Consider the following 13,376-nt stretch of genomic DNA (forward strand, 5'->3'; position numbering starts at 1 on the left):
GTGGAAAAAAAGGGAGGGGGGGGGACTGTTCAAAAATTGTGACTTTGTACGGGAGTCCATTAATCCATACACATTTACATTGATTTTTATGATGCAGTCCACTAAACCCTCTATCGAGTCTCCTTGCTTCTGTGTTACATCATTAAGTCATTTGCGATAATGCCGCAAGGTGTTTTTCCTGTAATGATCCAGTAACCCTTCCTGAAAGTCCATTTCTCATTGCACATCACATACAGGGCTATTACAAATGATTGAAGCAATTTCATAAATTCACTTTAGCTCCATTGATTGACATATGGTCACGACCCACTACAGATACGTAGAAAAACTCATAAAGTTTTGTTCGGCTGAAGCCGCACTTCAGGTTTCTGCCGCCAAAGCGCTCGAGAGTGCTGTGAGACAAAATGGCGACAGGAGCCGAGAAAGCGTATTGAAATGCTTGAAATGCACTCACATCAGTCAGTCATAACAGTGCAACGACACTTCAGGACGAAGTTCAACAAAGATCCACCAACTGCTAACTCCATTCGGCGTTAGTATGCGCAGTTTAAAGCTTCTGGATGCCTCTGTAAGGGGAAATCAACGGGTCGGCCTGCAGTGAGCGAAGAAACGGTTGAACGCATGCGGGCAAGTTCCACGCGTAGCCCGCGGAAGTCTACGAATAAAGCAAGCAGGGAGCTAAACGTACCACAGCCGACGGTTTGGAAAATCTTACGGAAAGGGCTAAAGCAGAAGCCTTACCGTTTACAATTGCTACAAGCCCTGACACCCGATAACAAAGTCAAACGCTTTTAATTTTCGGCGCAGTTGCAACAGCTCATGGAAGAGGATGCGTTCAGTGTGAAACTTGTTTTCAGTGATGAAACAACATTTTTTCTTAATGGTGAAGTGAACAGACACAATGTGCGAACCTGGGCGATAGAGAATCCTCACGCATTCGTGCAGCAAATTCGCAATTCACCAAAAGTTAACGTGTTTTGTGCAATCTCACGGTTTAAAGTTTACGACCCCTTTTTCTTCTACGAAAAAAATGTTACAGGACACGTGTATCTGGACATGCTGGAAAATTGGCTCATGCCACAACTGGAGACCGACAGTGCCGACTTCATCTTTCAAGAGGATGGTGCTCCACCGCACTTCCATCATGATGTTCGGCATTTCTTAAACAGGAGATTGGAAAACCGATGGATCGGTCGTGGTGGAGATCATGATCAGCAATTCATGTCATGGCCTCCATGCTCTCTCGACTTAACCCCATGCGATTTCTTTCTGTGGGGTTATGTGAAAGATTCAGTGTTTAAACCTCCTCTACCAAGAAACGTGCCAGAACTGCAAGCTCGCATCAACGATGCTTTCGAACTCGTTGATGGGGACATGCTGCGCCGAGTGTGGGAGGAACTTGATTATCGGCTTGATGTCTGCCGAATCACTAAAGGGGCACATATCGAACATTTGTGAATGCCTAAAAAAACTTTTTGAGTTTTTGTATGTGTGTGCAAAGCATTGTGAAAATATCTCAAATAATAAAGTTATTGTAGAGCTGTGAAATCGCTTCAATCATTTGTAATAACCCTGTACATTCTGACACCTCCTAATAGTCTCAAGCAAGCTATACTTAACAAATGTCCATAACTGCAATTCCTTAATTTCGCAGTTGTATGCAAACTGTCCATGAAGACAAAAATGTCTTTCCCAGATTTACCATAAAATGGAGCCACCAGTGAACCTGTACCAACATTGAGGATAGGTAAAGATACTCCTGGAGATGACCCTTCACTTCTTTCACCCTTCAGACGATCCAGTTTCCTTCTCAAAGTGTCATTGTTAGCTCTGACATTAGCTACCTTATTTAGTAGATGCTGAATAGTCTCTTGGGTTATTGCTTTCTCACTAACATACATTTTGCTCAGTACTACCACCTCAAGCATATAGTGTATGCAAATAGGAAGGAAAGGACAAACACAACAAGAGAGGCCAGTACTTACTTGAAAACTTGTGCTGAACGCCACTGCTGCTGCACCTCATCCTCTTTGAAGTTCCATTGGGCGACGATTTCCAGCTCTGGCAGATATTCAAACACCAACATTGTAAGGAGTAATCTTTAGGATGGGAGTGGGTGAGTGGCACTCTGCTGGTAGTTGGCGACGGAGTGGGCAAAGAAGGCAGCTGATCCATTGATAGAACACTTAATTGTCAGACACAGACAGACGTGGTTCAAAATATTTGAAACAGACAGACTGCAGACGATGAGAGGTGATCCTCGCATATCAGTACAGATGTACTGACACAGATGTTCCCCATGAGCTGTAGCGACGATCCAGCTACCACAGCACAATGGCAGATGGTGCTGACGACTGCCAGGTGGCGGCACGGCAGCGAGGTGAAATCTGCGTGCTCAGGTCAGACACTTGAGCAGCGTTAATAGGTTCATGACATTGCAGAGGCAGTGTCAAACATCCGACAACAACTGACACAGGCCGTGTGTCATTGGATGGGTCAGCTGTGACAACATGGCAGCAGGCTTATCCTGGTGATTTAAATCCCATTTCCACATGCTGACAGTTTCGGAAAGCCACAGTGTCAAAGTTGCATCAAGACACGTGGAGTGAGGTCGATGGCCTGGTATGGCATAACTGGTGGGCCGGTGGTTATGCGGTTGACATGCAGAAGTGTCATCTGCAGAAGCAATGTCTCTGCTAATGCTACTGAGCTGGTAGGGCATTGGCCAGTGGACACTGGCCTGGTTTTGCTGCTGGGCTGCTGTCCCGGCTTGCCGGTGTCTGTGCTGTTACAGTGGGATGCCTACAGTGATGATGTGTGATACATTGCCATGTCCACATTTGTGTTTTCAGTGACTCTTTAGAAGCAGCCACACTTGGTGCCTTGCCATGCATGAATGTTTTAATTTATAGTATTGGATATCACGACCCCTTTTCAGTGTATACTTTTACTGTGTCAAATATTGGAGATATCACAGAAAGCTTGAAAACTGTCACTGAATTTACTGAGAGATCTGATCTTGAACCTTTTCCTCCTGCCAGCAAATACCATTTTAAAGAACCATGCAACTGGTACTATAAGCCACACATTGTAGGCTTTTATTTTTTTTCTTCTGTAATGTTGATAATTAATTTGTCAATAATGCTAATATGCAAAAGAGAGTGATCTATTACTGCAAGAAATGAATTGTCTCTCACTTTTCACCAGCTTCATACACATATATGAGTAGATCCTTCTGTCTCCCCCTAGCTTATAGAACAGTCCAACGATGTTCGCTTTCTGCCGCAACATGTTTTGTGAGAGCACTTCACTTTTATCATGGGAAATTTTCTCGACATTGAGATATCAAATTTTTATATCGAAGATATCCCTACCAAGTTTCAGTGTCCTGCTGACTAAGCATTAACACATCCAGACTATACTTTCAAGGAATGTGAGGACAAGCTCTCTGGGGATCTATCTTAACTGGTTCCAATTTCACCTTTTTGCTAACTGAAATAATACTGGAAAAGGGCTACAGGCTGCTGCATTCATCTGTCACAACCTTTTTTATTACCGTGTTGGCACTGAGAACATTGTTAGTGTATTAATTATAGTTATATATGTTAAAAATGTTGACAAGTGAACAGAGATTCAGGATCATAACTTTATTAATTAATGTTCATCCATTTTGGGAAAACATCCCCCCCCCCCCCATTCTCTCCTCCTCCTCCTCCTCCTCCTCCTCCTTCGTCTTCACTAGTGAGCTTAACAGATTGCACAATGTTGACACTACAGATATACAAGTGCTGGGCTAAAATGCACGTACAGTGTTGGCAGCTCTTGTGTTGCTTGCTGATGTTGGAAATTCATTGACATTGGTCTTTAGCCAGTCCAGTCATAGTATAAATTAGCCATTGTTAATCACTGAATCCAATGGTTTCTTTTAACAGAAGACACAGATTCATTACATTTGAATTCAATGTGGGTAGTGTCAGAATCAGTTTTATTGGTCCGATAATTAGAAATTTTAAATTTGCTTGCTGATCTTCATATTTATTTTCTGAGTGGGGGGGGGGGGGGGGGGGAGAGAAAACAGAGTGAAAAAAAACTAAATGCAATGGCACGCTGACCTATAGCAGAGCCTTAGGCTTATGTTAGGTTGGAAATGTTACAATTTGATTGACAGCTGGCAAAATCAATGAATGTGAGTGGAAAGAAACAAAATGTACTGACTGTGAGAACTTTAGCATAGCCTGAGACCTGGGTTAGGTTTTAATGTGACAGTTTGGCTGAAAGCTTGTGAATCGAATGGATCTCAACACAGAAATATGATTGCCATAACTGATCTGTAGTTAAACCCAAGTTCTTCATTGTATTAACCTACTTGTATGTCTTATTTCGATCCCCCCCCCCCCCCCCCCCCCCCCAAACTCTGTGACAGTGTGATTAGATTTTAACATAATAGAACAAAATACCAGATGACTTTTCATATGAACCATAGAAAATTGTGAACAACCATTCAGATCTGCCAATAATCAACTCTCAATTTGTTGTATTCAGTTTCCATCGTTCATCATGTGAGTTGTTGCCAACCTATGCTACGCAACAGCGGCTGACCCCATAAGTGCACTTTTATCCAAATGATAGTAGTAGTAGCTTGATATAGTAAATGGCTAGCTTGAAGTGCAGAATAATATGTAGCCAAATGACTACCAGTGTGTTCCACATTTATATAACCAAACTGTCATTGTGTCACCTGATTGGCAAAGAGCCCCCACAATCACAAAGTGTGTCTGTGAGGTAATAAAGTGACAGATGTATGTTGGTGAAGGGATGTACCCCACTTTGCTTTTCCTATTGTCTTCAAAATACTTCAAAGGCTGTTGTTGTGCTCTTTAATTATCCTCATTTGTAGGAACGTCATTGTAAAAGACCAGTAATCCAATACATCGACATATCTGTGTGGTTTACCTATGCTAATGTTGTGGTAATGAGATTACCAAGCATGATCCAAAAGAGTATGCTATATAATGTATAAATACTTGTGAAACGTTACCAGTAAGTAATTATTTGCCCACATTTGTGAATTGATTGAATTTAAATACTGAGATTTCCCAGCAGATTAAAACTGTGTGCAGATCTGGACTCAAATCTGGGAACTTAGCCTTTCACAGGCAACTGCTGTTCCAGCCGAGCTATCAAAGCACAGCTCACAACATGGCCACACAGCTTTACTTCTGCCAGTACCTTGTCTCCTACCTTCCAAACTACACAGAAGTTGTTCTACATACCTTGTGGGACTGCCATTCTTTGAAGAATGGATACTGCAAAGATGGGGTTTAGCCACAGCCTGGGAGATTGTTTCCAGAATGAATTTTCTGCCAGCAGCAGAGTTTTTGCTGATTTGCAATTTCATTGCATAAGAAATTTGGAAAGTAGAAGACGAGGTACAAGCAGAAGTAACGTTGTGTGTGCAGGATGTGTGCCATTCTTGGATAGCTCAGTCAGTAGAGCACTTGACTGTGAAAGACAAAGGTCTCACTGTTGAGTCCTGGTCTGACACTGGTTTTAATCTGCCAGCAAATTTCAAATCTCTTCACACTCCACTTCGGGGTGAAAATCCATTCTGGAATTTCAATAGTGTTTTCTTTTTGTATTAAGCTGGTATTACTAATATAATTGTCCAAGGCATTTTGCAACAGTAAACAAACAACTAACCAAACTAAACAGTGACAGTTTTCACGCTGTTTATTATATTTTTATGTTTATTTTACTTGTTAAGCTTTTACATTGGTTAAAATTTTGGATTTATTTTAATTTTATTGTTTGATTTCAGTCAATCTATATGAACTCAAAACATATCATGAGGTCATTGATGAAATTTATTACAAGGTTACCCATCTTGAGCCATGGGAGAAAGGTAGCAGGAAAACAGCTGGCCAGACTGGAATGTGTGGCGGAGTGAGTATATCTTCAATTGCTCCAAGTATGGAACATTGTGTGATGTTCATGTTTTGTTTACTTTACTTTATGTTATTTACCAATTAGTAGAGAAATTGAGTCTTCGATGAGCATGTAAACAAGAATGAAAACTTCGACGTTTCACACTATACACACCAACAACCATCTGTCCGATGGAGCATACAACATGATTCATCTGAAAAGGCCACCTTTTGCCACTAGTCCCAATTGTGGTATTGATGTGCCTTTGTCACTGATGAACAGCAGTGAGTTAGGGTGCATGAGCCGGGCACCTGCTGCGGAGGCCTGTACACAGCAACATTCACTTACAGTCATTGAGGAGACACTGTTGGTATCACCATGGTTCATCTGGATGGCTAGTTGCTCAACAGTTGAACATCTGTTTGCTGGTACACATCTCTGCAATTTTTGTTCACCCCTGTCATCTATGACTCCTGGTGCACCACAGTTGCCTCAGTGTTGGTTTTGGAATGCGCCATGTACTTTAACCACAACGGCATGCAAACAGTTTACAAACTTGGCCATTTTGAAAATGCTTCCGCCCTTGCCCCGAAAGCCAGTGATCATGTAAATTTGGGCATCAGATAAATTGCTCCATTTCTGCTTTACGATGATTCCACTTTCTTCTGCATCCCCCTAATGCTCTTTATGTACCATCCACTGCTAATGCTGCCTCCTACCGTCCGTGAAGGGTTGTTGCACTTTAATGTCGAACACAGACAGTTGTCACATTAATGTGACTAGACCACATAAAAATAAATAAATAAAATGTGATTGTAGAGTGGACATGTAAACAAATTTATTCATAAGAGTTCATAAAACAGTGTCAGAAAAAACATTAATAAAAATGTAATCGTTCCTCTCTGTAGTGAAGATAAGAAAAATTGAAAGGACGTTGCGTATATACTGGGCATTACAATCAGAATTCCTAGAATTACGAACAGAGACAAAAATAAGCTTTAATACCTCATATGATCTGATGATTTATTACTTACAGGGTGTATATGACCCGGGACAACGAGGAAATCAGGGAAAAACCCGGGAACTTTCTCATCCGGGAAAAAACAGGAAAAACCCGGGAATTTTTCATTGTTTTAGCTTTCAGTTAAATTTTTGTAATTTTTGCTTTTAAGAATTGATTCTCTAGCAAAGAATGTTACTGTATCCTGCTACTGGAGAATGATACTGCAGCAATTAAATATAAACGAGAGGAAAAAAGCCGGCCGGAGTGGCCGAGCGGTTAAAGGCGCTACAGTCTGGAACCGCACGACCGGTACAGTCGCAGGTTCAAATCCTGCCTCGGGCATGGATGTGTGTGATGTCCTTAGGTTAGTTAGGTTTAAGTAGTTCTAAGTTCTAGGGGACTTATGACCACAGCAGTTGAGTCCCATAGTGCTCAGAGCCATTTCGAGAGGAAAAAATAAAATAAAACTTTAGTGGCAAAGGAAATGCGCAATTTACAACAACAAAACACCGTGCACGCACAAGCGTTTGCAAATAGAAAAAATTTGTCATAGGCCGTAGGGTGAAGACTGTGTATTTCTTCGTAACAATAAACTACTTGCAATGAGCATGTTGTCACAACTGTTCACATTAAGTTCGTTTGACCAGTTGCCAGTGGGCTGTTGCGCATGCGCAGTTGACTCGCGTATAAGCAGTACCTTCTCCCGCTTCCCGCTACTTGAAGTTTGGCTGTTAGCTGTATCGGCAGTAGCAGCAGGCATCCAGATGCAAACGAGAAAAATTTTTCTCGCGCACCCTAGCTGCCAGATTCGCGCATGCACAGTGTTGTCTGAGTTGTAGTGGGGAGGGGGTTAGTCTCCATGTGACCTGTGTTTACGTTAAGTGATTTCGCTGCTTCTCTTCGTGTACAGCTCCCACGTCAAATGAAAACAAAATGGATTTCTGTGGCCAGGAACTATCAAGTGAATTAAAATACATTCACAAAATTAGGGAGGGCAAAAATATATTATTAGTTTCAGTTTTCTGATATTATTTTATTTCCAAGTTAGTAGCAGTCAAACATTAATCGCCTTGCAGAACAATGAATTTATTTTTGCAAGTTTGCTAAAGAAATTTGGCTTTATTAATCTTTCCGCTGAGGCAATCATTTTATTTGAAATGAAGTGTTTCATTCTACAGTATTGGCTAGTTCCAACTGTTTGCTGAATTTCAAGTGCAAGTCCAAGTGCACGTTATCATCTTCTGCCATGTATGGCATTATGCCATAATAAAGAACCAAAAATGAGATCGTAGAGTACTGGTACATTTACATCCCGAAAACCACACTGAAAAGCTTAATATCAGATGGGACCTACTTCATTGTGAATCTGTAAAAAGACAATTTGTACTTCAAGCAGAATTATGCATTTTAGTATGGTGTACAAAATTCTGGTGCTCTTTGGAGTATCCTCTGATGCCCTGTTTCTTTTATGGTGTAATGTAAGCTCTCCTAGTGCCTTATACACACGAACATGCGGGCTTCCTACACCACTGCAGTTGCACACGCACAATAATCCCTGTTTTCTGGCGCTCTCTGGCAACTGATAAATCAAACCTATTTCTAACAGTCTCTGGATAGTATTGCGAACGGTGGTTAGAAAAGCGTTACTTTCAAAGTAAATTTCTTTTTACGCAAGATGAATTATGTTACGTGTGAGAAAGTGGGATGGAGTTCTAAATCATAGAGTGTTTGCAACTGAACAGTTTGAGGACCAGCCGAGACATTTATGTCATAATTTTAAATTTACTGACACATTTGTGTGATGTATCTTAAAGTATAACACACACAGAAAAAGATCAATATTACATGTGAAAGCTTAGCTTCTGTTGTAGCGTGTTAATCTGAGAGACCAATATTATATGCGAAAGCTTAGTTTTTCTTGTAGATATATGGTACTGTGTACATTAATGTAAACCGTTAGCTTTTCCTCTTGTGTGTTCGCGCTATGTAACCAGTGATCTTGCTATTGGCTGACTATAACACATGTCCTATCCTCTGAATAGCTGCTGTCATCGGCTGGCGAGATCTCGTAGCTTGAGATATGACTGGCTTACAAAAGGACATCGCAACCTTGGTTTCAACGCTCCGGAAACTAACGCGTTGTGTTTGGTGCAATTCAAATTTATACTTTCGTAATACGAAAATATGCAGTGTATATGTTGCTGCAAATCAAAGGTCTCTCCAAAACTTCTCTCCCCCATCTTTTCTTTCTTTCTTTCTTTCTTTTTTTCCCCTCTCCAAATAACTATTACAATCTTTGTTCTTCTGAATCTGCATAATCTATTCATCTCTTGGTCTCCCTCTATGATTTTTACCTCCCCCACCCCCAACCCTCACGCCCGCCCGCCCACCCACCCGCCCGCGCGCCGCCCACCCACTCACACTCACTCACACTCACTCACTCTACCCTCCCACACTAAACTGGTGATCCCTTGATGTCTCATAATGTGTCCTAAAAGCTGATCCCATCTTTTAAGTCAAGTTGTGACACAAATTTCTTGTCTTCCCAGTTCTGTTCAGTACCTCCTCATTAGTTACATGATCTGGCCTTCAAATCTTCAGCATTCTTCTATATTACCTCATTTCAAAAGCCTCTGTTCTCATAGGCAATTCAAAATTGAAAAGAACCAGTAGTAAAAATTATACTGTGCCAATTAGAAGAGAACGAGTAAAATTTTGTACATTTATTCACATATGTAATGCTGAATTCGATGTGCACTTAAATCATTTAGAATCAGTCTCATAAAATTCCTGATCTGTGCATGTTTCAGTATCTTTGTTACTGCAGTATTAATAATGCTTTCGTCTATTGCAAGTGCAATGACACCATTGCACCTCCCATAATCTTCTTCCAGTTGTTGAACCTTCTTGCAGTACATTTCCCACTTATGAGCACTTACTGACAGAAGAGACTCACTTGCAGTCTTTGACAATTTGACTTTGGGCATGGCACCTGAAATTTTACGCTCCCCAAACAACCATTTTACTTTTTCCCATGCCAGTTTTATCACACTCACATCACAATTTTTGTGTGTTAAGCAGACAACAGTGAGGCCTTTTTCTTTTGCAATTTCATCAATTACTACCTTTTTCTTTTCAGTAGGTCTGTATTGTTGAACTATAGGAAAGAGAGCCTGCTTACTCATGCTCTCATTACAGACAACACACATCTTCTGCAGCCATTCCAACATCCTCACTTTAGTATCAGACTGTGTGAGCATTTTGTCCACTTGTCTGTTATGGTATGGAGTATTGTCCATCACAGTGACTGACTTAGGAGGAAGGCTTGGGACAACCATATTTGCTAACCACCTTTCATGGATTTAGCCCAGAATTTTGGTTGTACCTCCTCGATCCAACACTTTCAATAATAAATATTTTTAAAGGATGTTCCTTATCCCATAACACTGACATCATCATCATTCTGCCAACATTTACCAACTGTCATACTGCTGTCCATCCAAGTTTCATCCAAAGATAGAATGTTTCTGTGGGTGCTGTCCTAATATATTTGATTATTTTCTGCAATGGAACACGAGTGTCAGTTAATAATGTCTCTATGCTCTTGCAGTAAAGACATCTTTCCATGTGAATCCCAAGGACAACAAATATTCTGCAGCCGATCTTTTCCTCGAGTATTGCTCAAAGTTTCTGCAGACTGTGAGTAATCTTCTGCACCAAGTAGAAATTTTCAATTGTTTGTCTCAAGACACCACTGTCAAAGTTATCCAACTGGGTTTTGCCCTAGTAAGCTACGGTCTCGGTGGAAGAGAATTTTAAAAACTGTCAGAGAGGAGGACTGTATTCTATGCAGAATCTATAGTTGCGAATAATAATGAGGTGTCCCCAGGGGAAAGATTGACTTTTTTAAACCACCTAAACTGTAGTTTAGGGTACAGTACCAGGCATCACACTATGCAACAATAATTAATTGAATAAAAATAATGAAGATAGTCATTTCTATTACAAGGCAAAAAGAAATTGACATGTGGCAGGACTTGTGCCAGCTACCTTCCGCATACCAGCCAAGTATTTTAACTACTACGTTATATGGAGGTTTCTAAAAAGTCGACTTTCATATTGCGTCTTTAAACATCTACTAAATGAAAAAAATTATTTTACACACACAGACAAAATGACCACTTTAAAGTAATTCAGACCAGGGGAAGGAATTTAAAAGCACTGTTGAACTAAAAAATTTGAACTGAAATTTACCTCTTTTTTCCTGGAAGTGTCTGGTGAGTTCCCAGAATTATCTTTACAAAATCTATTAATTCTTTTCATAGAACTGAAGCTTGCCACTGTGTATGTCAGCGTTCATTTTGTTAGCTGAGAGAGAGAGTGTCGCAGCTCTGTATTTTTGCTCTCCTGATCGCAATATTCAGCGACATTATTAAATAGTTTTCTTGTTCCACTCCATAATGTACTATCCTTGCTCTTCATCAAGGAGTTTGAAGGAGTATCTGACATTGCCCGTGATGGGCCAGAACTGCTTCATCACTCATCAAGGAATGTATTGCTTTAATACACAACATAACAGTCACTTCACAAAGGCTACGTACACAATGTTCTGTGTTAGATACCTGAGTTTGGTAGTAGTTGGATGCAAAACATGAAAGGGTCATAGTTTCTCAACTTCTATCTACTTACGATTAGAAGGCCTTCGTTCTTCTCATTGTAAACAAAGTGTATCTCAAGACTACTATAAATCACCATTGTTTCAGTAAATTATTTATTAAATAGTAAAATGACATTAAGTCTGTGTTTTAATAGGTTCGTGGAGTTGGTGCAGGTGGTATTGTCTCAACAGCTTATTGTTTGCTATATAAGCTGTTTACGCTAAAGTTAACAAGAAAACAAGTGAATGGTCTCTTAACCCATCCAGATTCACCTTATATTCGAGGCCTGGGGTTTATGTACATAAGGTAAGTTTCATTTTCTTTAGGAAATGTGGCCAAATAGTTTTATTTTGTGGAATTACTTAATTAACAAGCAATTTATATAATCAAAAACAAATGTGTCGGCACAGTACGTTTTTTTGTATGCAAAATATTGCTTCTTGGCAACTTGATATGTAGCTTTCACATTCTTATTGTAGCTAATATTAAATTGAAGAGTAATTAACAGCCGCACATAGCCATTGGGCCTTACTACAAAATGTGTTAAATAGTGGAGAGTTAATATCGCTCAATTCTCCCTCCCTCATCCTTTTCCTTCCTGAAGTCCACTTGCCTGTACCTCTAATTTCTCCAGAATTGTGATTCTAACCAAGCTTGTACCAATACTTAATGTACATTTTCATTTTTTTACACAACATAAAAAAATTTGACCCTGTCCCCTTCACTCCCTGCAAAGAAAATGAAAATGTTGCATGATATAAAGGTATTAAATGTTTATTTTGTGTGTGATTGAATAGTATGTAAGATGGGCACGCAAAGCTCTGAACTGATGGACTCAATGGGAACACAAATATAGCATACAGAGTGAATACACAAAAAGAAGTGTGTATGAAAGCTGTTTGGAAAATCTTGGCAGAACGTGAGCTGTAGGTAACTGTAAGAGCAAATGTAATACTCAAAATGGGATAATATTTTAGCAAAATCATTACATTGCCATACTCCAAATAGTGTAACTTACGTCTGCTTGTGGTCAATGTACCCAAGTGCATTTCACTTCAATACTGATAGGAACATTGTATTCTCTTGTAGTTTTTTATGTGAAGTTTAAGTGCAAAGAAGTTTTATCTTTGAAAGAGACATGTTTGGGTTAATTTTCTTTGGATTTGTTGTGATGATTTCTCGGTTACTCCTGTGCCAGGGCACTACATTGCACAAGATGAGGGTCAACTCATCACTCACACACTTTTCAAAACAGTGGATCTATAATGGTTTACTTATTTTTTTCATAAAACGAAGTAGATAGACAGTACATCATGCTGCTGTGAAGGAAGCAGCTAATACTGTTGATTGTTGCTATCATGGAGATGCTGCTGAGATAAGTTTTCTCATACAGGCTTTAGCATAGATACAGTAGATATTTTTTAACGGCTAACTCTCAAACATTTCACACATCACAGTCATGGTATTTGAATGTGTGTTCATGGAGAAGTTACATCTAGAGGAAAAAAGTTTATTCTCCAGGTAAAAATTACAGTTTTGCACATTGCAATATACACAACTTTTGAATACTTCCTGAGCATATTTATCTGAAATGCAACTATGCAGTTGCAATGAAATTGGTATGCAGGTGATATCAATCTCATACCCACACACCCTTTACTGTTGTCACCCTCAGCTGTAGATCTTTAGCTAGCCATTGACAACTTTAGTGCAATTGTACATTTAACATATAATATAGATTAAAACTAACAAAAGCTACTTTCCTCACTTAACAGAAATTACCCAAAACC

General features: G+C 39.8%; 1 protein-coding gene across 3 annotated transcripts in view; it reads left to right on the forward strand.

Annotated features, from left to right (window-relative positions):
- LOC124555776 (pre-mRNA-splicing factor 38B-like) overlaps positions 1 to 13,376 on the forward strand; it is a 91,456-nt gene that overhangs the window by 37,874 nt on the left and 40,206 nt on the right. For all 3 annotated transcript variants that reach the window (XM_047129827.1, XM_047129826.1, XM_047129825.1), the window contains exons 3-4: positions 5,819 to 5,943; positions 11,741 to 11,892. In XM_047129827.1, coding sequence (XP_046985783.1) covers positions 5,819 to 5,943; positions 11,741 to 11,892 — 277 coding nt within the window. The remainder of the gene's footprint in view (positions 1 to 5,818; positions 5,944 to 11,740; positions 11,893 to 13,376) is intronic.

Source organism: Schistocerca americana, chromosome X, assembly GCF_021461395.2.
Source record: "Schistocerca americana isolate TAMUIC-IGC-003095 chromosome X, iqSchAmer2.1, whole genome shotgun sequence".
In the NCBI taxonomy this organism is placed as follows: domain Eukaryota; kingdom Metazoa; phylum Arthropoda; class Insecta; order Orthoptera; family Acrididae; genus Schistocerca; species Schistocerca americana.